This window comes from Neofelis nebulosa, chromosome 13 (genome assembly GCF_028018385.1).
Source record: "Neofelis nebulosa isolate mNeoNeb1 chromosome 13, mNeoNeb1.pri, whole genome shotgun sequence".
Taxonomy (NCBI): Eukaryota; Metazoa; Chordata; class Mammalia; order Carnivora; family Felidae; genus Neofelis; species Neofelis nebulosa.
Window position 1 is genome coordinate 80,872,036 of NC_080794.1, and position 26,044 is coordinate 80,898,079.

Sequence of the window (26,044 nt, forward strand, 5' to 3'; positions counted from 1 at the left end):
GGAGGTAATGGTATTGATTTGCCTAGTTTTAATGGTTAATGAACTCTAGCAGGACTGTTATAAAATTGGTGTTGGGAGAACAATACGAGTACTTGATTTATAAATTTTTCATACTATGAAGTAGTTTAGTATGTATTGAAATAAATTATTTAGCCTGTAGTGGAAATGCACTTGGTCGTGAGCTCTGTCATAATCCTTCTGTCATGTCTTGAAGGTTATTGTTCAGTTCCAGCCTTCATCAGTGCCCGATGAATGGGGAACCACACAAGATGGACAGACAAGGCCCAGGGTTGTAAAGCGTGGAATTGATGATAACCTTGATGAAATTCCTGATGGTGTGTATAGTTTGCTTAGGGCCAAGGTCTTTTTTCGACTCCTCTATTGTAGCATCATTTTTAGAATGATGAAAAAGGAAGCAATTATTAGGAATACCTGCTGTAACATGCAGAAATCAGCCAGGTTGGCACATATCTTTCTTTTTATCCTATTTTCTCTCTCTTAATTTTTAAGTTGAGAATCCTGTTGAAGATATACAAACCATGTAATGTAAATTCTAAAATACGTATTGTTGTGAAGAAACATTTTGCTGGTTGAAACCAGGCTTTTGGCAATACATTTGGGCTTTTTTTTGGTTATGCCTTATCTACCTTGTATTACTCCAGTGCAAGTTTGCAAACTTTTTCTGTTAAGGAGCAAATAGTAAATATTTCAGGCCATATGGACTTGGTCGCATCTACTCAACTCTGCCATTGCAGTGCGAAAGCATCCATAGATAGTATATAAACAAATGAGCATAGCTGTGTTCCAGTAAAGCTTTGTAAAGAACAGGCAGTGAGCAAGATTTGGCCTGTTTGGTCAACCCCTGCTCCAGTGTATATGCTTTGGTTTCTCCTGTTGCACCATTCAAAATGACACATTTCAGGGGCACCTGGGTGGTCGGCTGGTTAAATGTCTGACTTCTGCTCAGGTCATGATCTTGTGGTTGGTGAGTTTGAGCCCCGCATCGGTCTCTCTGCTGTCAGTACAGAGCCCGCTTCAGATCCTGTCCCCCTCTCCCTGCCCCTCCCCTGCCTGTACTGGCACGCGCACGCGCGTTTTCTCTCTCAAAAATAAACATTAAAAAATATACACATTTTATTTTGACAATTACATACTTCGTTTTTGTTTCATTGTCTTATGAAATTATAAAATAAATGTACTCATTGTGAATCTGAACAAAATAACCAGAGTAAAATAGTAAATTTAACTTGTAGGTGTTCCTATATGCCAGAGTAAGATAATAGATTTAACTTGATTTTCCTATATATATCTTGAAGATGCTCTCGATACAGGATATATATTGTATAGGGAAATGGAAGGATTTGGGGAAAATGCTTTATTTTAATTAATTACATTTATTTATTTAAGTAATCTCTATACCCAGTGTGGGGCTTGAAAGCACAACCCTAAGATCAAGAGTTGCATGCCCCTCCAGCTGAGCCAGCCAGGCGCCCCACTGGGGGAAATATTTTAAAGTTTTATATCGGCATATTGCTTTTCCATGTGGGACTTAGTAGTCTCCTGGGGAATCCTGAAGAAATCACAAAGGTTATGGAGATGCAGTAGGCACGAAACTAATGATTATCACATGCTCATAACTTCTGGGATCAGGGGTGACCTTCCTCCACTTCTTGGTCTAGTTCACTGTTACTTACCGAGGTGGACCTTGAGCTTTGTTCTTCTCATCTCATAGAGAGTAATAAAGCTTATTACCATGGAAGGGTCCTACAGTTCTTTGCCCAGTTTGTGGTGACAAAAGGGATATCTATAATATTGCACGTATATAGCCATGTATGCATTTCTTTTGTAGGAGAAATGCCTCGGGTTGACCATTTGGTGTTCATGGTGCATGGCATTGGACCTGTGTGTGACTTGCGCTTTAGAAGCATTATTGAATGTGGTAAGTTAGTCATTTTATTTCATGCGATGACTTGAGAACTAACAGAAGAACATTGAAATGTTCATTTTTTTTTTTTTTTTCCTGGAACAAGTATCATTTTCTGGTATTATTCAGAGACATTCAAAAGGTGACACCCTTATGTTAAAACAAATAGAAAATACCTGGCAAAATATTTTCTAAGATAGAGCTGTTCACTCAAAACTAAATGTTCATTAAAAATACATTTTTTTTTAAATGTTTATTTCTGAGACAGAGAGAGACAGAGCATGAGTGGGGGAGGGGCAGAGAGAGAGGGAGACAGAATCGGAAGCAGGCTCCAGGCTCTGAGCTGTCAGCACAGAGCCCAACGTGGGGCTCGAACTCACGAGCCGAGCCGTGAGATCATGACCTGAGCCAAAGTCGGTCGCCCAACCGACTGAGCCACCAGGTGCCCCTAAATGTTCATTTTTAAGATAGTTTCCAGCTGTGTACTACTGGCTGAGGAACTGTAAGGGGAGATTTTTAAATGGTCACTGGGAAATAATTTGTACTTGATTTGCTCTTATGATACGTGTAACTCATAAAATCCTAGAATGTGAAGAATTAGAATAATTAGAATTAGGTAGATCTTTGAAATGATTTAGCCTTTCCTGACAGACACCCTCTGCCTAAGCACCTCTAGCAACTGGGAATACCTATGCTTTGAGCTTTAAATTTAAAGTGAATTAGTTGAAAGAAGTTGTTTAATGGAACAGTGAATCTGCCTGTTTACTTACATTTTTGAAGTTTTGTTTTTATATTTGTATAATAGTTCGTATTTATTCAATACTTGGTTTGTGCCAGGCATTTTGCGTTTGTCAATTTTACTTACCTCTCCCAATAAACCCTGGGGGTGTCTGTCCTCTGCACCGGTAGGTGCGGCACTGAGGCCTGTAAGCGCAAGTTAGCTTTTCTGCTTTCGTGGTCTGTGGGTTCTTGGGCAGGGGTCCAGTGGCAGGTAGTTTGATTCCAGAGTCTGTACCCACAGTGCCATGCTGCCTTCCAGAAGTGGTAGTTAAGTTAATTCATTTACATATTCCTCTAAACTATTGACAAGTTGAAAAGAGCTTCCTAAAAGTTGGGTTTTTTCTTTATTGGACTGATTTTGTCATTCTTATTTTTTTTTCTTAAGAAGTTTGTTATAAAGCATACTGGCATAGTTAATGGGAATTGCTAACTACCTGTCAAGCTGGGAAAATTTAACCTATTTAATTTGTCTTCCTGAATTTTTTTTTTTTTTTTTAAGTGGATGATTTTCGGGTGGTTTCTCTGAAATTGCTGCAGACACATTTCAAGAAATCTTTAGACGATCGGAAAGTAAGCAGAGTGGAGTTTCTTCCTGTTCATTGGCACAGTTCCTTGGGTGGGGACGCCACAGGTGTTGACAGGTTTGTGGACTTTGATAACTTGTCGTTCGGATTAGTCACACTTAGATTCAAGATTTAAACCATAATATAAAATAGTTTGTTGTAGCTTCAACAGATATATTCAACAAATACAGTCCTTTATTTAAATGTTCTAGTTGCCCTGACATACGATTTAAATACTGGATGTTAATGTTTATATGCTACTTATCTGTGTGTGTTTACATGTGTGTTTTTGCACATGTGTGTAGGCATATGTATGTGTTCCTATTATAAATAAGAGACTCTAAGGAATTTTTTTTTTTAATGTTTATGAGAGAGAGAGAGAGAGAGAGAGAGAGAGAGAGAGACCGAGCATGAGGCGGGGGAGGGGCAGAGAGTGAGGGGACGTAGAATCCAAAGCAGGCTCCAGGCTCCGAGTCAGCACAGAGCCTGTCAGCACAGAGCCTGACGTGGGGCTCGAACCCATGAGATGTGAGATCATGACCTGAGCCGAAGTCAGACACCCGACTGACTGAGCCACCCAGGTGCCCTGAGAATCTAAGGAATTTAAGCCAGTTTTAGAATACTATTCTCACCTGTAGTAGTTGAGACAGGGTGCTGTCCTGTATGTTGTAGGACATTTAGGAACATCCTGGCCTCTACCCACTAGACAACAACAGCACGCACCCCCTCCTCTGGCCTCGAACCCATAACAGCCAAAGACATCTCCAGTCGTTGTTAAAGACCAGCAACACTCTGTAGGCACTACGACAAGTTAGTGTCCCACTCAGTTTTGAGTGCTCCCAGTTGAGAAACACAGATTGAGGTAAACATTTCTGCTGGGGCACAGGGCTAATAACATGTCTGGGTTTTAGTGAACATCATAATGTTTCAAGGCACGTAGTTTAATAAAACTAATTCTACAAACGGCATTCTGTGTTATTCCATATGTTATTCCAGGCAGGCCCTATTATGAGGGTGTTTTCTCTCCATGTGGATGTTCATGAACTTGGCTACCTCCATTCTCAAATCAGGAAAGATTCTTCAGTGCATGAAGCTGCTTTCTGATTCTTCGTTATATTCCCTGTTGTCCTTTCCGCTGCAGTTTTTGTCAGGTGTCCTCATTTCCACTTAATTGGAAGAAAAATGGAAGAGTAGCCTTTCATCTTTAAAAATAAAATTTAAGTTTTTACGTAGGCGTTCTTTTATGTAATAACTCTTCATGAAGACCCAAAGTCATAGTATAGCTATAGGCACACGTAATTTTTGCTTTATCTTGATTCATTTATAATAACTGTCTACAGAATCAGCTCATAATTAGCCTATGGGATTCCTTTACTCATTGTGTATTTAGAAATCAGGATCTAAACTTTAAAAAATCTATAGGTTTAAGGTGGCTACTGACTGAATATACTTTTTCTTCTCTTTAAACAGGAATATTAAGAAAATCACCTTACCAAGTATTGGTCGGTTTCGTCACTTTACCAATGAAACCTTGCTAGATATTTTATTTTACAATAGCCCCACCTACTGTCAGACGATTGTGGAAAAAGTGAGCATGGAGATCAACCGTCTACATGCACTTTTTATGAGTCGGAATCCAGACTTTAAAGGAGGAGTCTCTGTTGCTGGTCACAGTTTAGGTAAAACTGTCAAATATCCACATTTTAAACATGATTTTTGTTGAGTCCTCACTGCTTTTAGAGAGGGTGACAATGTTAGTGTGAGATTTAGAATTACAGGTTTTAATTTTTTTTTAATGTCTATTTTTGAGAGAGAGACGGAGTGTGAGTGGGGCAGGAACAGAGACCGTGGGAAACACAGAATCCGAAGCAGGCTACAGGCCCTGAGCTGTCCGCACAGAACCCAACGCGAGGCTCAAACCCACGAACCATTAGGTTGTGATCTGAGCCAAAGTCAGATGCTCAATCGATTGAGCCACCCAGGTGCCCCAGGTTTTAAGTTTTATAAAGGGCAGACATGAATGCGGTGAGTCTAGTTAGATTCTGCTTTTGCTTTTCAATTACCTAGGAATGCTTTGTATTTTAGTTTATTTTGCTATTTGGTAAAATAATGATATTGATGATCAGATCTTGAATGACATTTAACTTTTGTATGACTTCTGCCTAGGGACTTTGTAAAAAAAATGATAATTAGTGTTACAAAATTATTAGTACATTATAAAGCAAAATGCAATTTTTTTTCTAGGTTCTTTAATATTATTTGACATCCTATCTAATCAAAAAGATTTGAATTTGTCAAAGTCTCCTGGGCCTTTTGCTGTTGCTAATGGAGTTGTGAAGCAGCCACATTTTCAGGAAAAGCAGGTATGGCCTGATTAACATTCAGATTTAGAAGTGAAGCTGAACAGTTTATTAAAGTCTGAACTTTCCCAGAAAAAAATTTTTTTAAAGTTTATTTATTTAAGCAATCTCTACACCCACTGTGGGGCTTGAACTCGCAATCCTGAAATCAAGAGTCATAGTCTTCTGACTGAGCCAGCCAGGTGCTCCTGAAATGTTTTTATAAATCAAATTATCCTGAGGTTTATAGGTATGATAGGATCATGTAGCTTGTTGGAGTTTCTCACTTTTCTTTCTTCTGGGTCATAAATTTAAATGTGAGAGAAAGTTTAGGATTTTAAAAAATGTTAAGCAAATTACTGTAGAAAACGGGAGTGAGAATGATTTATTAAATTTATATTCTTTTTCAGAATATTCAAACTTTGGATGATAAATTACCTAAAATGGATTTCTTTGTGGAGCAAAATTGTTTAAGATTTTCTGTAGGTCAAGAGACATTTTGTAGAAGTTTTTCTGAGCTTTGTAATGTTCCCTTGACTTTTTTTTTTTTTTTTTTTTTTGAGATGCCTGAAGAGTCAAAGCTGACTTTGGATGAGTCTTGTGACCTTGATGTTGAAAATGAAGAAGTCCTAAGTTTGCAAGAAACTCTGGAAGCACTTAGCCTCTCTGAATATGTTAGCACTTTTGAAAAGGAAAAGATTGACATGGAATCTCTGGTACCGATGATAGTTTCGTTCGTTTCTGTTTAAAATTGTTTTTCCTGTATGTAAGATCAAACATTAAGAATGGTTTGAACATTCTTACATCATAATACATTTCAGATAAGGCAGAAACTTACATGTTTAAAAAATGGAAGGCAGGAGTTTTGTTTGTTTTTTAGTATAATCTGGGAATGCTTCTAAGTAGGACACAAAACCCAGAAGCCATAAGAGAAAAATTGCATAGCAGGAGATGCCCTAAACAACATCTAACGGCCAGCAATAGATTAAGAAGAATATTTGGAACATCCTTTCTGGGCAAAGAGTTTATTTCCTTATTATTTAAAGCTCCTACAAAATAGTTCCACAAAGCCCATCAACACAGTAGGAAGATAGGTGAAGGAAAAAAAAAAAGTGTTTACAGAAGAATTTTTAAAAAAAACTATTATATATATATATATATATATATTTTAATGTTTATTTTTGAAAGATCATAAGCAGGGGAGGGACAGAGAGAGAGTGGGAGACACAGAATCGGAAGCAAGCTCCAGGCTCTGGGCTGTCAGCACAGAGCCCGATGTGGGGCTTGGGGCTCGAACTGACGAATGGTGAGATCATGATCTGAGCTGCAGTTGGACACGTAACCGACTGAGCCACCCAGGCGCCCCTACACGAGAATTTCTACAAGGGTATTCACTGCAGCACTGTTTATAATAGCAAAACCTCAGAAACACCTTCCATGTCCACCAGTAGGGCACCAGTGAAATAATTAATGGTGCGTGCACACAATGGAATACCTGCAGCTTGAATAAATAAGGTGTCAGAAATACTGGTGTGAAGTGATTCCTAAGGTATGTTACGAGAAAAGCACACAGTTTAGTCCTGTTTGTATAGCAGGCTACACATACAAGGAAAACCACATAGGTGTTGTATATACAGAAGGTGTCTCTGGAAGGAGAGCAGATTGTCAGCAGTGGCTCCTGAGAGGGGTGTTGAGGACAGGAGGGGAGGGGAGAGACTTCATTGTCTGCCCGACTGTAGCTTTTGAATTTTGTACAACACGCATGTATTTTCAGCCAAAAATAAATAGAATGGTTTAGATGTGGAGGCCCCAGATTTTACAGCCTAAATTAATCCATGATTTAAAAACAAATGGACTTTTAAAAAATCGACTGGATCTTAGATTGCTTTCAGTGATATGGGTTCTTGTTATCATTTCCTTATTTCGGTTGAAGCTCATCTGTCATTAGACCAATTAACTAATGTGCTTATCTGTTTCCTTTTAAAGCTTATGTGCACAGTTGATGACCTGAAGGAGATGGGCATACCCCTTGGACCCAGAAAGAAGATAGCTAACTTTGTAAAACAGAAAGCGGTTAAACTGGTAAAGTTGATTTCTGCCCTAAAAATAGAAACCCAAACCCATCTTTGACTAGCTCCTTTGTATTTTGGAAGTTTGCGTTGATACTGGTATGGTTAGGCCAGCGGGTGTGCTCCCTGCCCGAGGGCACAGTCATGTTGACGGAGGCCGAGACTTCGGAGGCAGCCAGAGCTGAATTTCAGTCCTAGTTAGGGTAACTGACCATCCTGATTTTCCTGGAACCGAGAGAATTCCCAGGCCAAAGGACTTGCAGTTTTAAAATTGGTATTTGGGGATTTCCTGGTGCAAACACTGGGTAGGCCCTGGACAGGAAGATGGATTGGTCACCCTAGTTCCCAGTTCAACTACTTACTGGCTACTTACTCATGAGCAATTTGCTTCACTTTTCGGATCCTTTGTTTCCCTCATTTGTAAAACCTTCCTTACAGAGCGGCAGTGAGGATGAAGTCATACGTGTCGGCTCTGCCCCCAGTAAACGTTAGCTCGTGTTCTCCCTTCTCAGTCCTCACCATGGAAAGAAACAAGAACAGACTAGTAAAATCTCATTAAATTAGTAACAACCAAAAAGCAAAAATTCTTAACAATACAAAACAAAGCCACAACTAAAAAGCATGCAGAAAGAAATAGAACAACTGGGGAAAAACTCACTTGTTTAATTTTCATTTATTAATCAAATTAATTTGACAGATTTTCTCAATACTTAGAAAAATTAGCACTTAGGGTGGCTACTTTATTTTTATTGTTGTTATCATGGTCTCTGTTGATCCTTCCATCTTTTGAATTTCTGTGGTTCTTCTATTTGTGTCCCGTGTTTGGAACTTCACATACGTCACTTTATACGCAATAGGACTGTAAAGTCATAGAACTGACTTGTTACGATTAGCTTGTGTAGTTGAGTTATTCGGCATCTTATGAATATCTTTTGGGTCAGGCACCATGCTCGGTATTTGGGATTTGGAGACGAACAAGGTTATGTGGTCTAGTTAGGGGCAGAGATCTGACCACAAATGATGCATCGGTCCTGGAACAGAGCGTCGTCTGTGCTGTCAGCCAGGGGAGGGGTGGTATTTCTGGCCTGGGGAGAAGGGGCTGGGAATGGGGAGAGAAGACTCCTCTAAATGCCGATGCTTGAGCTTGAAGGAGAGAGAGGATAAGGGGAGATGGCTTTCCAGGAGTGGGCTTGTGTTTTCCTGGGGCTGAAACAGGTGAATTGGGAATACTGTAGGACAAAGGTTCCTGGAGGCGGGAATGGCAGGTGTTGGAGTTTGGATTTTCTTTTATAAGGGAGTGGTTCTCAAGCATGTTTTTATGGCCATGAAAGTCATGGTACTTTTTTTTTTTTAAGTTTATTTATTGATTTTGAGAGAGAGGGAGAGTGCATATGTATGTGAGCAGGGGGAGGGGCAGAGAGGGAGGGAGAGAGACTCCTAAGCAGGCTCCAAGCTGTCAATGCAGAGCCCGACACGGGGCTTGATCTCAAAAACCAGGAGATCATGACCTGAGCCAAAATCAAGAGTTGGATGTGTAACCAACTGAGCCACCTAGGTGCCATAAAAGTCATGGTGCTTTTAAAGAAATACCATGAAATACTCTCCTGCTTATTAGTTCTGTCACAAATTACGACTTAGTATCAAATTATCTGTTTAGTCTGAAGTTTAATTTTTATTTTAGACATGTTAAAATTTAAAAATATGTACCATAAACCACATTATAAAATTTCAGCCATGAGCAATGTGTCTGTGATAAATGAGTTTTTAACATTTTGATTCCTTCCTGGTTTTGCCATTAACATTTGCTTTCTTTTGCTATTGGCTAGGGCCTACTGGCTGATAGGGAGGGCTAAAGGAAAAAAAATTGGAGGTCAGCTTAAAATTGAAACAATTCTATTATCAGCTTGGTTAAAAAGGTTTTTTTAGATGCTGTACCTGGAAGATTGTACTTTTTAACCCCCTTTACCCATTTCTCGTACCCTCCAGCCGTTATCTCTGGCTACACCAAATGGTTCTCAAGTTTTATAAGTTTGTTGATTTTTAGATTCCACACTTAAGTGAGATCATATAGCATTTGTGTTTCTCTTTCTTATTTCACCTGTCATAATGCCCTCAAGGTCCATCCATGTTGCAAGTGGTAAGATTCCTTTCTTTTTTGTTGATAGATACTATTCCTACGTGTATATACACACACACAGATACACACACACACACACACAGATTTATACACACACCCACCAAAACATTATTCATTCATCCATCAGTGGACACTTAGGTTGCTTTCATATATTGGCTGTTGTGTAAAAAATGCTATAATGAACATGGGGGTAGAAGATGTCTTTTCGAGACCGTGATTTTGTTTGATTTGGTTATCCCTCTAGAGATCATATAGTATATCTACTTTTAATTTTGGTGGGAACTTCCATACTGTTTTCTGTAGTGGCTACGCCAGGTAACATTGCCATGAACAGTGCACAAGCTTTCCCTTTTCTCCACGTTATTTCCAACACTAGTTATCTCTTGCCGTTGTTGACGATAGCCATTCTAACAGTTGTTAGGTGATGCCTCATTGTGCGTTGGATTTGCATTCCCCTGATGATGAGTGATGTGGAACATGTTTTCGTGTACCTGTTTGCCATGTGTATGTGTGTCTTCTAGGGGAAAATGTCTATTTAAATCTGCTGCCCATTTTTAAATTGGATTGACTTCATTAAAAAAATTTTTGTGTGTGTGAATTGGGCCATAGTTTCATATAGCCCCTGTAAACCTCTTGCTCCAGTTTCTGAGAGGACGCGGTTCGCGAACCCCTGCTGTCGGGCAGTGGGGCAGTGAGGGGCTGTTACACATCTCAGAGCAGTCATTGTGATTATTCAGTGACTCAGTGAGAGATGATGGGGGTGTGTTGGGAAGTGGAAAAGAAGGCTGGCAGAGAGTTCTGTATTCTCTTTTTGCTAAAGAATTAACCAATTAGTGGGGCGCCTGGGTGGCTCAGTCGGTTAAGCGTCCGACTTCGGCTCAGGTCACGATCTCGCAGTCCGCGAGTTCGAGCCCCGCGTCGGGCTCTGGGCTGATGGCTCAGAGCCTGGAGCCTGCTTCCGATTCTGTGTTCCCCTCTCTCTCTGCCCCTCCCCTGTTCATGCTGTGTCTCTCTCTGTCTCAAAAATAAATAAATGTTAAAAAAAAAAAAAAAAGAATTAACCAATTAGACTTGATTCCTGATTTCCTGGTGTTTGGAAGTCCTTAATAGACAAGATCGGTTGGCCAGCTGTTTTGTTGAGGCGCCCTTTTAAGCAGAGACTTAGGCAGTCATGCGCGGCCTGGCGAGCGAGGGCCGCTGAGATGTGGGCTTGTGGTGAACAGGCCGGTCCACCCCTGGCAGCTGCTCACGTTCCTCTGACTCTGTCGGGCTGCTGTGTCAGGCTGCGCTCACAAACTAGTGTGAGTGGACTTGATCTCATTACTGCAGAGGCGCACCTGTTCCACAGAGGCTCCTAACGCTTTGGTTACTTCCTTACTCATGGAAATACGTGGGTCTTCTGTTCAGCGCAGAAGTTTTGAGCGTTTTTGCACCTGTGTAATCACCACCTAAGATGGGAGTTAGAACATTTCTGCCATCAGATAATTCTCTCATGCTTCTTTGTAGTCCAGTCCTCCTGCCGTATGATTACTACTTCGGTTTCCCATCATTGTGGAGTTTTGCTGGCTCTTCAAGTTCACATAAATGGAATCAGTATCATATATTCTTGTATCTGGCTTCTTTTACTCACAATCATGTTTTTCAGATTCATCCAGTTGTTGCAACATTTGCAGTTCATTCCTTTTTATCTCTGAGTAGTTTTTCCATTGTGTGACTCTAGCTGTAGGGTGCTCGTCCATTCTTCCCAAAATGGTTTTGAGGAAAATTGGTCAGTGGCTCCATGTAGACATGATGGGTGTAAACATGTTGAATGAAGAAATTTCTCCCCAAATTCATATCTTTATGGGAAGTATGTATTTTACAATTATATGGCACTTTAATCTGTCTAAAGTTGAGACCATAAAGGAAGAAGTTGGCATTTTTTATTAAAAATCTAAGTTCTATGGAAAAGTAGAGTGATTGTGTGGATCCTGAGAAGCTTAACAGAAACCCATGGTGGAGGGGAAGGAAAAAAAAAAAAGAGGTTAGCGTGGGAGAGAGCCAAAGCATAAGAGACTCTTAAAAACTGAGAACAAACTGAAGGTTGATAGAGGGTGGGAGGAAGGGGAGGGTGGGTGATGGGCATTGAGGAGGGCATCTTTTGGGATAAGCACTGGGTGTTGTATGGAAATCAATTTGACAATAAATTTCATATATTAAAAAAAAAAAGAAAAGTAGAGTGAATAGTATAATGATAGCCAGTATTTAGATTTAACTGTTGCTGTTTTGCTGTTTTTCTTAGTCTCTTAGTCATTTTTTTCTTAAGCATTTTATTTATTTATGTTTATTTATTTTTGGGAGACAGAGAGAGAGAGAGAGAGAGAAAGTAGGGAAGGGGCAGAGAGAGGGAGACACAGAATCTGAAGTAGGCTTCAGGCTCTGAGCTGTCAGCACAGAGCCAATGCAGGGCTCGAACTCATGAACTGTGAGATCATGACCTGAGCCAAAGTCGGATGCTCAACCAACTGAGCCACCCAGGCGCCCCTTTTTTCTTAAGAATTTTAAAGTAAATTGTAGAAATCCTGGTGTTTCTTCCCTAAATATTTAGTGTGTGTCTCTAAAAAGGACATTTCTCTAATCACCACACTGCCTAAGAAATGACTGAGGATTCCTTACCATCAACATAACGTGTTCCATAGTGATAGCTGATTAACTGAACTTTTCCTCAAGGTTATGTTATGAATTGTTGGTGTTTCACAGGAACAGAAAAAAGCAGCATCAGAAAAGAAGGCAGTGATGGCTGCTTCGACAAAAGGGCAAGAGGAAAGTGCTCAGAAAGCTAAAGAGATGGCTTCTCTCCCCTCAGAATCTAATGAGTCCAAGAGGAAACTTCCAGTTGGTGCTTATGTGTCTTGTGTGCATGTTGATTATGAGTCTTTTGAAGTTGGCACTGGACAGGTAAGTTTATATGTTGATTAGGGCTGCAAATTTTATATTGGAATCGTGTATCTTTTTTATTTGAGTTGGCTTTAAATTCTTTTTTAATTTTTTTTTTTTAACGTTTTATTTATTTTTGAGACGGGGAGAGACAGAGCAACAGGGGAGGGTCAGAGAGAGGGAGACACAGAATCTGAAACAGACTCCAGGCTCTGAGCTGTCAGCACAGAGCCCGACGTGGGGCTCGAACTCACGGACCGCGAGATCATGACCTGAGCCGAAGTTGGACGCTTAACCGACTGAGCCACCCAGGCGCCCCGAGTTGGCTTTAAATTCTTTAAAAATTCAACGTTTATGGGGGGCGATGGAGAAAACTGATTTGCATTCAGTAGGATTGTATGCTTCTTTCATGGAAATGTTCCAAATAAGGGATTGTGTGCTGAACGTTACTACTTTCGAAATTGTTTTCATTTGTTTTTCCATTATTTTGTAGCAGTACTTTATGTTTTATAGTATTAGTCTCTCATAGGCATCAGCAACAGAGTGGCAGTACTTAGAAAGAAAATTATGTTCTGAACACAGTAGACGCCAGGTACCTGCAGTTTTCAGTGACTCCAGGTCGACCGTGACCTGGAAGCAGACGATCCTCCTTCTGACATACATGGTCAGAGGGTCAGCAGTAGCCTAACATTACGTCACATGCCTACGTCATTCCCCCCACCTCATCTCATCACGTAGACCTTTTATCATCTCACATCATCACAAGAAGAGGCTGAGTGCAGTGCAAGAAGATATTTCAAAAGAGACACACTACGTTCACATGACTTTTATTATAGTATATTGTTGCAGTTGTTCCGTCTTATTGTCATTGTGGTTAATGTCTTACTGTACCTAATTTATAAATTAAACTGTCGTAGGTATGTATGTGTAGGCAAAGACGTGGTGTATAGTGTACCAGATTATCTGAGGTTTCAGGCATCCACTGGGGGTCTTGGAGTGTATCCCCTTGGATGAGGGGAGACTAATATATCCTTAGATTCCTGTGAGAGAAACTTGCTGCATTCACCTGACTTACAGTTTTTAGTATTCACAATTCTTCCCTCGGAGAAAAAATTTCTTTTTTTTTTTTTCCCAGAAAATTTCTATAAAAACCAAGGAGTCAGTGGTGCTTCATTTAATAGTATACTTTACTATACTTGTATCTCAGTGGCTTGGGAGTATTAAAATCTTTATAGACATTGTATTTTTGAGTGTATTTATAGTTGGGTCTCTAAGGTTCCTTATCATAAAGGAATTCATGACTGATTTAAAGAAGGCAGAAAATGGAACAAGGTGTTTATTACAGTCTATTCAAGCTTTTAACCCAATTCACTGATAAAGATTGCATTTTTTAAAATGTGTTTCTTTTTATTTATCACTAAGTTTATTTATTTATTATTATTTATTTTTGAGAGTCAGAGAGAGACAGAACATGAGCGAGGGAGGGGCAGAGAGAAAGACACAGAATCCCAAGCAGGCTCCAGGCTCTGAGCTGTCAGCACAGAGCCTGACATGGGGCTCGAACCCATAAGCTGTGAGAGCATGACCTGAGCCGAAGTTGGATGCTTAACCGACCGAGCCACCCAGGTGCCCTATGTTTATTCATTTACTTTGAGAGAGACAGTTCACATGGGGAAGGGGCAGAGAGAGAGAAGGAGACAGAGAACCTCAAGCAGGCTCCACACTATTAGCGTGGAGCCCAACGTGGGGCTTGAACTCAAGAAACTGTGAGATCATGACCTGAGCCAAAGTTGCACACTTAACTGACTGAACCACCCAGGAACGCTTTATTATTATTTTTTAAGTTTATTTATTTATTTTGAGAGCGAGAATGCGGGAGGGTCGGAGAGAATGAGAGAGAGAATCCTAAGCAGGCTTTGCACTGTCAGCATGGAGCCTGATGTGGGGGCTCGAACCCATGAGCCGTGATATCATGACCTGAGGAAATCGAGAGTCGGATGCTTAACCTACTGAGCCACCCACGCGCCTCTAAAATGTCTTTCTTTTTAAACATGAGCAAACTTGAGCATACTTTAGCAAATGAAGGGCAGGTATTTCCTCATTTAACTGTGAAGGATCAGAGCATAGAAGATTTGTGGAACCAGGGACTCCCTGTGACCAGGACACTCTCACTGCATGCCCTTCTCTGGTAGTTGGCCTTCTCCATGAACCTGGGCTCATGGGTGTCATTGACTGTATGTTCCTTTCCTTATAGCTTTATGACCACAGAGGAAAAGGAATCTCCCCTGGTTGGTCCAGTTAGGAAAATTTACTTGACCTAGTTTGGGTTATAAGTCCATTTTGGCCAATTCATATTGCCTGGGGAATGGGGCACAAGTTGATATCACCCAGCCCAAGTCACATGCCATCTCTGTGGGGGGTGGGCCAATGTGGGCAAGTAGGGTCTGTTACCCAAAGGCCTATGGGGCAGTGTGGACAATAGCCTGTGTGCAGGCTTGTTGCCGGAAAGCCAAGAAACTCTGCTTAAGCAAGAGAAAAGAAATAACATCATATTCTCCTTAGCCAGAACTAACCACTGTGAAGTGTTTGAACAAGCCCTTCTCGACTTTTATTTAAGCATATATTTATATATATATATACTTTAATAAAAATGGGAAAATACTACATAGTGTTTTACCAAAACATTCTACTGCTATTTTCAAACACTATATTATGAATATATTCCCATGTCTAAATATTTCTGTCATTTTTAATGACTGCCTTGTATTACTGTTTGGAAAGATAATGATTTATTTTGTCACTTACTTGTTACCGGATGTATTAGCTTGCTCGGGCCGCCGTAACAAAGTATCTATCGCACGCTGGGTGGCTTTAAACAACGGAAACTTATTGTCTCAGTTCTAGAGGCTGGAAGTCTAGCGAGGTGTCAGTAGGACACGCTCTCTTTGAAACCTACGGAGAAGAACGCTTCCTGCCTCATCCAGCTTCTGGCGGCCCTCCAGGGGCTCCTGAGCTTATAGATGTAGCTCTCCAGGCGTCTGTTTTCACATGGCTCCTCCTGTGTCTGCATTCTCTATGTGTCTGTCTCTTTGTCCAGATTTCCCCTTTTTATAGTAACACCAATCATGTTGGATTAGGGCCCACCCGAGTACCGTATTATAACTTGATTACCGCTGTAAAGACCCTATTTCCAAATAAGGTCTGAGGAAGTGCTATGTATCTTGTGGGGGACACAGTTCACCCATAACATCGGACATGTAGGCAGTTTCTGGTTTTCCACCTTTTTAAGTAATCCGGTGATGAACACTTTTTTTTTTTTTTTTTTAATATTTATTTTTGAGAGAGGGAGAGTGAGCCTGGGAGAGACAGAGAGAGAGGGAGACAGAGGATCCGAAGCAGGCTCCATGCTGATGGCAGCGAGCCCCATGCAGGGCTCGAACTCACCAACCTTGAGATTATAACCTGAGTTGAAGTCAGATACTTAATTGACTGAGCCACCCAGTGATAAACACTTTTAAACCAATTTTCTGTGCACGTTCTTCGTTATTTCCTTTAGCTAAATAAGTACAAGTGGGATAGCTGGGCCCAAGAACGTACACACAAAATTCTGGTAGTTCTGTCTGCTTGCCCCTGAAAAGGCTCTGCCGGTTTGTACTCTGGCTAGCAGTTTATAGCATTGACCCCCGTCCGCTCTCCTCACTGATACTGGTGCTACCCTTTACACATGCCTCCTTTACGGATAGTCAGTGCTGTCACTTTGGTCTCTTTCTTCTGAAGAAATAACTGTTTCGTGAAAACAGAGGACTTTTACTTTCTTTCTAGTATCTCATTGATCTGATAACCTTGTGGGGACAATGGCGCCTCGCTGTGTTTCTGAGCACTAGACAAGTTAGCTGTTGGCTCGTACGTCTGTTTGGCATGATTTCTTTGTGGAAGTGCTGATTTTACCTACTTTCCTGCTGAGTTCTTTTTCCCTTCACAGATATCGAAGAGTTTCTGTATATTAAGGGTATTTGGTCTTTGTCATCTGTGTGGTAAAAACCTTCTCTGGTTGGTATTTTTCCTTTTAACTTTGGATTTTCTCCTTTTTTTCTTGTCTGGAGCTGGGGGAAGTGGGTAACCTTGGGAGCACATTCTGTGTGGCCCTCATCAGTAGCAGAAACCATTGAATTTGCACATATAAGGACAAGCCAAGGCGTGTGCAGGCCACACTTTGTTGGAAGGGGCAGCCTAGTGTAGTCGAGGGTGCATCGGAGTGGGAATGAGAAGTCCTCGTTCTGCCACCCCGGCTGAGTGCTCTCGGGTGAGTGGTGCCACCTGTCTGAGCTTAACCGTCTTCATCCGAGAAGTGACACCTTCATCCAAGGGGTGACATGATCATCTTGCCTACATCCCTTTCAGTGGGCCTCTGTCGTGCACGTGGGGATTGTTCTTCGTTCTCAGGGTACTCGGGTGACAAAGGCCTGTATCCTGCCACTGAGCAGCAAACAGAAGAGCTCTGTAAACTGTAGAGTGGCACCGATGTAGGTGCTTTTTCTTAATCTCGACAGTTCTCAGCGGGCTGCGACACTACATGCAAGCTGTCCCAAAACAGCTCTTTGGGGGCACATCGTTTTCCTAATGGAAAGCAACTTGCTTGAACAAACGAAGGTGGTAGCCGGAATAGAGGTAGCAGTTGGCGAACGCCAGGCCCTGTGCTTAGCACTTCATGTGGTTTAGGTTCTTGATTTTTTAACCCCATTATGAGTTTGGCATTGTTATGATCCCCATTTTATAGGTGAGGACACAGGCTAAGGCAAGAGAGGTTAAGAAACTTGCCCAAGGTCACATAGTGAGGCGTGGAGCCAGGATTCAAACCCAGGCAGTTTGAAGCTAGAGTCTGCAGTTTTAAGGGTAATTTATAACCAAAGTAAATATAATGCTTCCTGTGTACTGTACATACTATGCTGTACAACAAGGAGAAATATAGACAGAAGATGGAGAAGCCTGTGAAGATTTTAAAGAGAGAGTTTTTAGTCCCTTTTAAAATAGCTGTGACAGTGATTATAAGCCTCACAAGCCACACCTAGAATGACATCATCTATGTTGAGGTGATTTTAATTAAGTGCAGTTCCAGCTTGAACTTGTGAATTTTCTATTATATGCCATTGGAATGATGATCTTTCATTATTTTTGATTCTTCCTAGGTTTCTGTTGTTTACAACTCATTAGACTTTGAACCAGAGATTTTCTTTGCCTTGGGATCTCCAATTGGTATGTTTCTCACTATTCGAGGAGTGGATAGGATAGATGAGAACTACAGGCTTCCCACCTGTAAAGGATTCTTCAATATTTATCATCCAGTGAGTGAATTGAATTCCTTTTTATTTTGGAGAAGATGAAACACCCACATAGAAACACCTGTCTGGATCATCCTAATAGCTTCTCAGATCCTTATTTCTTAGGAACTAACTCTGATTTTGAGGTACATACAGCTCAGCTCTCTGTCCTAATAGAGAACAGTCTGATGCTTTCCAATACACTTCTCTACCTGAGAGCCTTTGTTCAAGGAAATATTTCTGTTGTTTTGCTTGCAAAGTAATTTTACCCACAAACGTGGAAGTCTCCTTATAATTACCAGTGTAATTATACTGGTAATATACCAGAATAGCCTGGGGGAAGAAATCAAAATCTCTGGTTTGCTGGTTATCCGTTTGGTCGCCCAACTTAGCTACGTAACTCAAGATAAAACAGCTTTTCCTGAATTTCCAATTCTTCCCTTTGCAGCTTGATCCAGTGGCGTATAGATTAGAGCCTATGATTGTTCCAGATTTGGACCTGAAAGCAGTTCTCATTCCCCATCACAAAGGCAGAAAAAGACTTCATTTAGGTAAAAAGCAAATACTGTAAAAACTTGTTTCCTTCTTGTCATTTTGGAATCTGTCAGTCCTAATGAATTAGGTGTTTCCTGTCATTTGTAATTGAATTATGAAAATTTTAACACGAAGTTCTTTCTTGATGGAATTAGTGTTACTGAAATGCCTGCTGTGTTTAGAACCCATTTATTAGAACATTCAGAGGAACTGTGAAGAAAGGTTTTGAATGTGTTGCTTCTCTTTGTTGACTTTTTCCTTGAAATGGTGTTCTAATGGTTGAGATACTTAGGAATGGGGAAGTTGGTAATAAAATGATGAGACGCATAGATTTTGATAGAATTTGGTCATAATTTTTGGAGTTGGGAAGCCGAGTAACACGAACGAAGGACCAACAATCAGGAAATAAACCCTATGCTAAGTTAAGTGAGCTGTCATGTCCTTGCTAACAGGATAAACTTTTCCCTTTAAAAATGTTCATTAAACATAATGGATCGATAATAATTCCAAGTGGGGTTTAGGTTTCTCTTATGCCAGTTAAGGGTGTATATTACTCATAGGTTTAAAGGTCTGGGTGGAAAGGATGGGAGTGTAGCACAGAAGAGCGAGGAAAGTGATCATGCCTTTTTATTTGAAAGTGGGGGTTTCCTTTCCTTTTTTTTTTTTTTTTTTTTCTTACATCATGCTTTTAAAAAACATCTACCTCTTTTTTGTGGCACTTGGGTGGCTCTGTTGGGTAAGTGTCTGTCTGACACTTGATTTTGGCTCAGGTCATGATCTTGAGGCTTGTGAGTTCGAGCCCCGCATCTACCTCTGTGCTGACAGCGTGGAGCCTGCTTGGGATTCTCTCTCTTTCTCTCTCTCTGCCCCTCCTCCACTTGCACTCACTTGCTCTCTCTCTCTCTCTCTCTCTCTCTCTCTCTCTCAAAATAAATAAACAGTAAAAAATAAATAAAAATGTATTTAGCTCTTTTGGACTTAAAATGAGAAATTTGATACTCAAATACCTTGAGTTCAAATAGGATTTATTAGACTGAAGTAGAAAAGGTTGAAGGGGCAGGAGTTTTTTCATTTTTAAAGAAGTTAAATTGTGGTTATGTCAGAATCTCAAATTCTCAAAACCATTTTACCATTACAGATTAGAAAAGCAGTCATCTTTTAAATCTTATGGGTCTATTTTTTTTTCTTCTAACTTACGGTAAAAAAAAAAAAACACGTGAATTTTTATGGTATTTGAACTCTTTTCTTTTCTTTTCTTTTTTGGAGAGAGGAATTGTATACGTTTTGGCTGGATTAGCTTTAGTTGTTAAAAAAATGACAGAGTAAGACTCCTCAAGACATTTTTATATGTTGAAAGTTCTTGGCTGAGAAACTCCCGTGTGGTTGGCGTTTAAGGCCTTGAGGGGGTCTTAACCTGTCTGAGGACGGTGTTAACTTTTGTTTTAATTTTCGAGGTACAGAATTTTACCCAGTGCCTAATTCACTTGATATGTCGTCTTAATCTCTTTAGAGTTGAAAGACAGTCTCTCTCGTATGGGATCTGATTTGAAGCAGGGCTTCATCAGCTCCCTGAAAAGCGCTTGGCAGACGTTGAACGAGTTTGCCCGCGCTCACACCTCTTCAGCTCAGCTTCAGGAAGAACTGGAAAAGGTGGCCAATCAGATCAAAGAAGAAGAAGAAAAACAAGTCGTTGAAGGTAAATTTAACCTTTGAGGCATTTTCTAGTACAAATGTCGTTTGTAAACATAATACTTACGAATTGTTCAATGAGGCCTTTCCATTCTAGTCTCTTTTGTTAAAATGTTCTTCCTACAAAGGAAAATCTGTTCTGATAAACTGCTTCAGAATGCACGTCGGCCTTTTCCTGGAGTTTCGCCTGATAGTTGCTGGACTTTTTTACTCTGCAATCTTAAATTTTTGTCGAAACTCCTAAGGCCAGAATGGCATGTCAGAGTTGAGAGCTAAGCTCGTATTCAGGCATGTTAAAGGCCCGCTCGCTGTGAGAAGTTATCTTGCTGTTGTTGAACTGTGTCATTATGTTGTAGACTTTACCTGCATAGGTCTTTGTGCCGTGATGTTTTTTGACTCTTTCAGATTCTAATTCTGTTTCCTTTCTTTCTGCAACTCTCTCACCCCTTTTCTTCAAAACTGCTGTCAGCTCGTTGGCTCTTTCTCCTCTCTCTCGGGTAACCAGCCCCTCTTCCTTCCCCCGGCTGTTTGGAGGAATGGGCAGGGAGCCTGGTAGCTCCCCAGGTCGCTACGTGTGGCAAGCGATATTCTCTTGAGCCCAGAAAGTCAGCTAAAGTCAAAGGATAATGATTAAGTGATTGACTTTGATATTGAAATGGTTTAAATTCTAGCAGAAAAGATTGTTGAAAGTCCAGATTTTTCCAAGGATGAGGACTACTTAGGAAAGGTGGGAATGCTAAACGGAGGCCGCCGAATTGACTACGTTCTTCAAGAAAAGCCAATAGAGAGTTTTAATGAATATCTTTTCGCTCTTCAGAGTCATTTATGCTATTGGTAAGTGTCTTCTTCTTTGATAACATTCCCGTGGCCTTTAGGTGCCAGCACATACAGTAGTTTTAGGGAGACTCTTTTGCGGATTTATCACTTGGGATGGAATATTAATTTCAGTGGCCGTGTATGCAGAATCAGTATTTTCCCCCTTTAGTTTGTTGTCCACAAGATGGCAGTGTGTCATCTGACTTTGACCACAGGCCTTTGGTACTTGCACACTGTTTCTGTAGGGATACCTTTCACAGAATGAGAGCGGTGGGGACTTTGAAAAGCCACCCTTTCATATTGCGGCACAGTTGTTTTGTAGCTGATCGGTATCCATCCAGTTTTTAAGGGCAGCTTTAAGGGTACACTACTTTATTTTCATTTGCCTTTCCTAGGTAGGTTGACTAGAACAAAAGTTGCATTTTTCACCTTTATGCATAGAGGTTAATTTCTACTCATGGTCTGTTAAGTAAAAATGTTCTTTTCTTTGTGATAGGGAATCTGAAGATACCGCCCTGCTGTTACTTAAAGAAATTTATCGAACAATGAACATTAGTCCAGAACAGCCCCAGCATTGATTGGACTTCAGTCTCACTCTGTGAGTTTATCTTTATTATGCGTATACATTGTGAATGTTTCATTCTGAAGTCTTTTTTAGTTTTTGTTTTTTGTTTGTTTGTTTAATGTAATCTCTGTGCCTAGTGTGGGACTAGAACCCATGACCCCGCGATCAAGAGTCCCATGTTCCACTTGGACTGAGCCAGCCGGGCACCTCTCTGAAGTCTTTTTTATGGAGTTGATGTTGACTATAATTTTCTCTTTTTTCTGTTTCTTCCTAGTAGTTTTTTTTTTTTTTTCCTTTTTTTAAAAAATTCAGAATAGAGACCTTAAAGAGGGGAATTGGTTTGCAGTCTACATTTCTGATGTGTTAACAGTTTTCTAATTCCACATCAAATTTGAGTTCTTTTGTTTTCAATTTCTTTCAATGAGACATTCCCAAGAATATCAGTTAGGAGTTGTTTTGGTTGTAGGTAGCAGAACCCAGCTCACTGTACCTTAAATGAAGAGAGGTTTATGTTTCTTGTGTCATTTGTTGGGTAAAGTCACTGGACATCCACACTGTTGGCATCTTTTCATCTGCACCTCGGCTCTTACTCCACAATTACAAGACGGGTCCCGTGGTTCCAGGCATCACGTGTACATTTGAGACATGAATACGGGGGAAAGGATTGTCCGTTATATCTATTCCTTTTAATTAGGAAAGCAAATTCACTAATGAATTTGCTATTGACTAAGCCTGTACCACATGTCCCGTGTCTCCTCCAACCCCAAACTGCGTGGAGGGTTATAAAAGCAATGCTTTATGCGCCCCAGTCCTTATAGAGGGAAGGGGTAGAGAAGGGGGTTAAACGAAGAACGAGCCAGCCTGCGTTCCTGACGGTTCTCCTGAGACCCCACCCCTCCTCTTCCTCACTAGATGATGCATCATTTACAAAAAAGAGGTGTGTTTTTTAAATAGCTCGAAATTTTGAAGCCCTTCAAAGCATGAAATACAAGTGGTGAGCTCTAAACTGTGAAGTCAAAAGTAGTTCCTGGCACTTTTTATCTTTCTAATAATAAATGTGAAGTTCAGCCTCCACCTTATTCTGGAGAGGTAACCACTTTCAGGATTGCCCTCGAGGGATCGCCCTGGGCATATCCAGGCTGGTATGTGTGCACCTGGAAACAAAGGGATCTCATTGAACGTATTGTGCTACTTGATGGCTTCCATCAACCTTCTCACTTGTGCAGCTTGTATTTTATGTTGGCTGGTATCTTTTTCATTCTCTTTAGTGGCCGCATAGTAACCTCTTGTGTGGCTGTACTCCGTCTTATTTAGCCAGTTTCCCATTAATGCACATTTAGATCATTCCCTAATATATATTAGGGAGTCTTAGTCAACACAGTAGGTGAGAGGTTTAAAAAAGCCATTTTGCAATCAGGCTGTTGATATAGTTTTACCAGTTCTCACCATTTCTGATACTATAGTACTAAAATAAACTGGAGGTGATGTCAAAAGCTACCCCAGTTCAGATTTTCAGTTATAAAATGGTCTGTCCTTTGGTTGACAAATATTTATTCAGTACTCATTGTGTGCCAGGCACCAGTTTTCATGCTGTGGATAAATGGATAATAAGATAGCCTTCTCACCTTTAAAGAACTTCCCTTCTCCTGGGAGGAGAGCAGTAGTAAACCTGTGCTTTCCCCACAAGTACATTCCAGATATTGGTAGACGAGAGAGAGAAAATAGGAAGACGTTGCAAGTGATGGGTAGCTACTGGGAAAGGCCTTGCTGGGCGATGATGACATTGGGTTTGAAATTTGAAAGATGAGAAGGAGGTGGACATCTGAGGATTTGGGGAGAAGAAACAGAAGGAAGGGCAGCTTCCTTCTAAGGTCATGAGATGGGAACAGACGTGTCACGTTTGAGGGACAGCAAGGAGATCATTGTGGCTGGTGGTAATAAAAGAGGAGAGGAGTCAGAGAGGTGGGCGGGCCTGGTTATGAGGTCGCTGGTAAGGCCTTTGCATTTTACTCTGAGTATAATGGAAACATGGAAGGCTTTAATGGGCGGAGTGACATGACTTGGCTTAGGCTGTAGAAGGAATGCTCTCGGTGCTGGGTGGAGGGCAGACTGCCGGGCAAGAATGGTGGAAGGGGGAGTTGTGAAGAGGCTAGTGGTGACCGACGAGGGCTCTAGTGATAATGGCTGAGGGCAGATCTGTTGTGGAGGGAGGGAAGTCCAGGACTTCCAGAGGAATTCATCGTAAGCAGGGAAGGAATGAAGTTGAGGATGACTCTTAGGGTTTTGAGGTGAGCAGCTGGGTGGATGGTGTACCTTTCCTGGGAAGGCTTATGGACAGAGCAGGCTCTTGGGTGGGGGTGGGGACGAGGAATCCGTAGTTCTGTTGTGTTAAGTCAGTAGTTGATGATGTTGTGAAGCTGATGGCCTGAAGCCCAGAAGAAAGTTTGAGCTTAAGGTAATAACCTTAAAATCATTCATCAGCATACACTTGGCCGTTTGAAGCCAGAAACTGGATGGGATCACCTTGGAGTGAGTAGGTGGAGAAGAGGTCTGGTGGAGAAGGAGGAGCCATGGAAGTGAAAGAAAATTTGGGGGCTTACGATCTCAGAGAAGCTGAGAGAAGCTTGCTTCAAGAGAGAGTGGTCAGTGGTGTCCAGGGTTGCTGACACAGAGGTCAAGAAGGAGGAGGGCCAAGACTTGGCCGTGTGCTTGAGGCTCGAGGAGGGCGTAGAACTTCACTGGTAACCTTGTTAACACCATGGCAGAGGTAAAGTGGGTTGAGGAGAAGTAAGGGATCAGATAGGAAAGAGTTCTGCTGTGAAGGAATAGAAATAAGATGGGGGGACGTTTTATGATATTAAGGTATGTTTGCTACTGAGAACGACCCAGTGCTGGGGGGAGAAAATGATAAGACAGGAGCAAAAGGGGATAATTGTGGAGGAAATACTTGCAAAGGCAGTGCAGGAAGGGGCCTAGGTCAAGTGAAGCGTTTAGCCTTAGGAAAAGAACAGGGATGCATCTTTCCCGGTGCCAGATGAAGAAGAGGAGTGTGGGCACTGATGCAGATAGGTGGTGACATTGGTGGTGCCTTCAGGGATCTTCTTTCGTCCGGGGGAGGACGGACAGTAAATAAACAATTGAAGTGTGCCAGACGGTAAAAAGTAGAGCAGCAGGGTCAGGGGGAGAGGGAGTGCGTTTGGGATGGGACTCGTTGCTATTCTGTATCAGATGGTGAGGGACAGTCTCACTGATACAGTGTCATTGGAGCAAGTGAGCAAGGCGGGTATCTGGGAAAAGCTCATTTCAGGCAGAGAGAAGTATATATATCACAACATAAAGAGCTGCCTCATTCTTTGTAATGATTGTGTGCTATTCCATTGACTGCTACACTATGTGTTTTTTTTTTTAATCAAAAAAATTTTTTAATGTTTATTTTTGAGAGAGAGAGAGAGAGAGAGAGACAGACAGACAGAGCATGAACAGGGGAGGGGCAGAGAGAGAGGGAGACACAGAATCTGAAACAGGCTCCAGGCTCTGAGCTGTCAGCACACAGCCCAACGCGGGGCTCGAACCCACAGACCGTGAGATCATGACCTGAGCCGAAGTCGGACGCTTAACCGACCGAGCCACCCAGGCGCCCCTGTGTTTTTTTTTTTTTTTTTTAATTAAATTTTTTTTTTGATGTTTATTTTTGAGAGAGAGAGAGAGAGAGAGACAGACAGAGTGTGTGTGAGTGGGGGGGGGGGCAAAGAGAGAGGGAGACACAATCTGAAGCAGGCTCCAGGTTCTGAGCTGTCAGCGTAGAGCCTGACACAGGGCTTGAACTCACGAACTGTGAGATCACCACCTGAGCCGAAGTCAGATGCTTGACCAACTGAGCCACCCAGGCACCCCTACACTATAGTTTTTTAAACCAGCTCCTTGTGAATAGGCATTTAGGTCATTCTGATCTTTTACTAGTATAAAGAAGGCTTTACTGTTTATAGTATTTAAGAGTTGGATTGTATTCCATTTTATAGTTCTGTTATTTATTAAAATACTTAATTTATCTACTATTGTCGAGTGTTTAGATGTTTTCCAACTTTATTATAAATAATTCTGACATGTAGTTGCATATGCTTTTTGCACATATCTGGGATAAATTCCTACGTGTAGCATCGTTGGATTTAAGAGTATCGCACATTTTAAAGGAATTTGGTGTGCTTGGGTGACTCATTGGAGCATCCGACTCTTAATTTCAGCTCGGGTCACGATCCCAGGATTGTGGGATCAAGCCCTTTGTTGGGCTCTGTGCTGAGTGTGGGGCCTGCTTTGGATTCTCTCCCTCTCCCTCCCTCTCTCTTAAATAAAAACAACCAAAATAAAAGGATTTTGATCTATACTACCTATTGCTA

At 41.2% G+C, this 26,044-nt stretch overlaps 1 protein-coding gene across 4 annotated transcripts in view; it reads left to right on the plus strand.

Annotated features, from left to right (window-relative positions):
* SEC23IP (SEC23 interacting protein) overlaps positions 1-26,044 on the plus strand; it is a 43,022-nt gene that overhangs the window by 13,121 nt on the left and 3,857 nt on the right. For 3 of the 4 annotated variants that reach the window (XM_058697954.1, XM_058697951.1, XM_058697952.1), the window contains exons 6-18: positions 215-335; positions 1,850-1,939; positions 3,204-3,345; positions 4,738-4,946; positions 5,512-5,630; positions 6,170-6,322; positions 7,593-7,688; positions 12,552-12,749; positions 17,915-18,070; positions 18,495-18,597; positions 20,091-20,276; positions 20,941-21,103; positions 21,582-21,683. In XM_058697954.1, the coding sequence (XP_058553937.1) occupies positions 215-335; positions 1,850-1,939; positions 3,204-3,345; positions 4,738-4,946; positions 5,512-5,630; positions 6,170-6,322; positions 7,593-7,688; positions 12,552-12,749; positions 17,915-18,070; positions 18,495-18,597; positions 20,091-20,276; positions 20,941-21,103; positions 21,582-21,663 (1,818 nt within the window). In that variant the 3' untranslated portion in view covers positions 21,664-21,683. The remainder of the gene's footprint in view (positions 1-214; positions 336-1,849; positions 1,940-3,203; positions 3,346-4,737; positions 4,947-5,511; positions 5,631-6,169; positions 6,323-7,592; positions 7,689-12,551; positions 12,750-17,914; positions 18,071-18,494; positions 18,598-20,090; positions 20,277-20,940; positions 21,104-21,581; positions 21,684-26,044) is intronic. The other variant, XM_058697953.1, reaches the window with a different exon arrangement.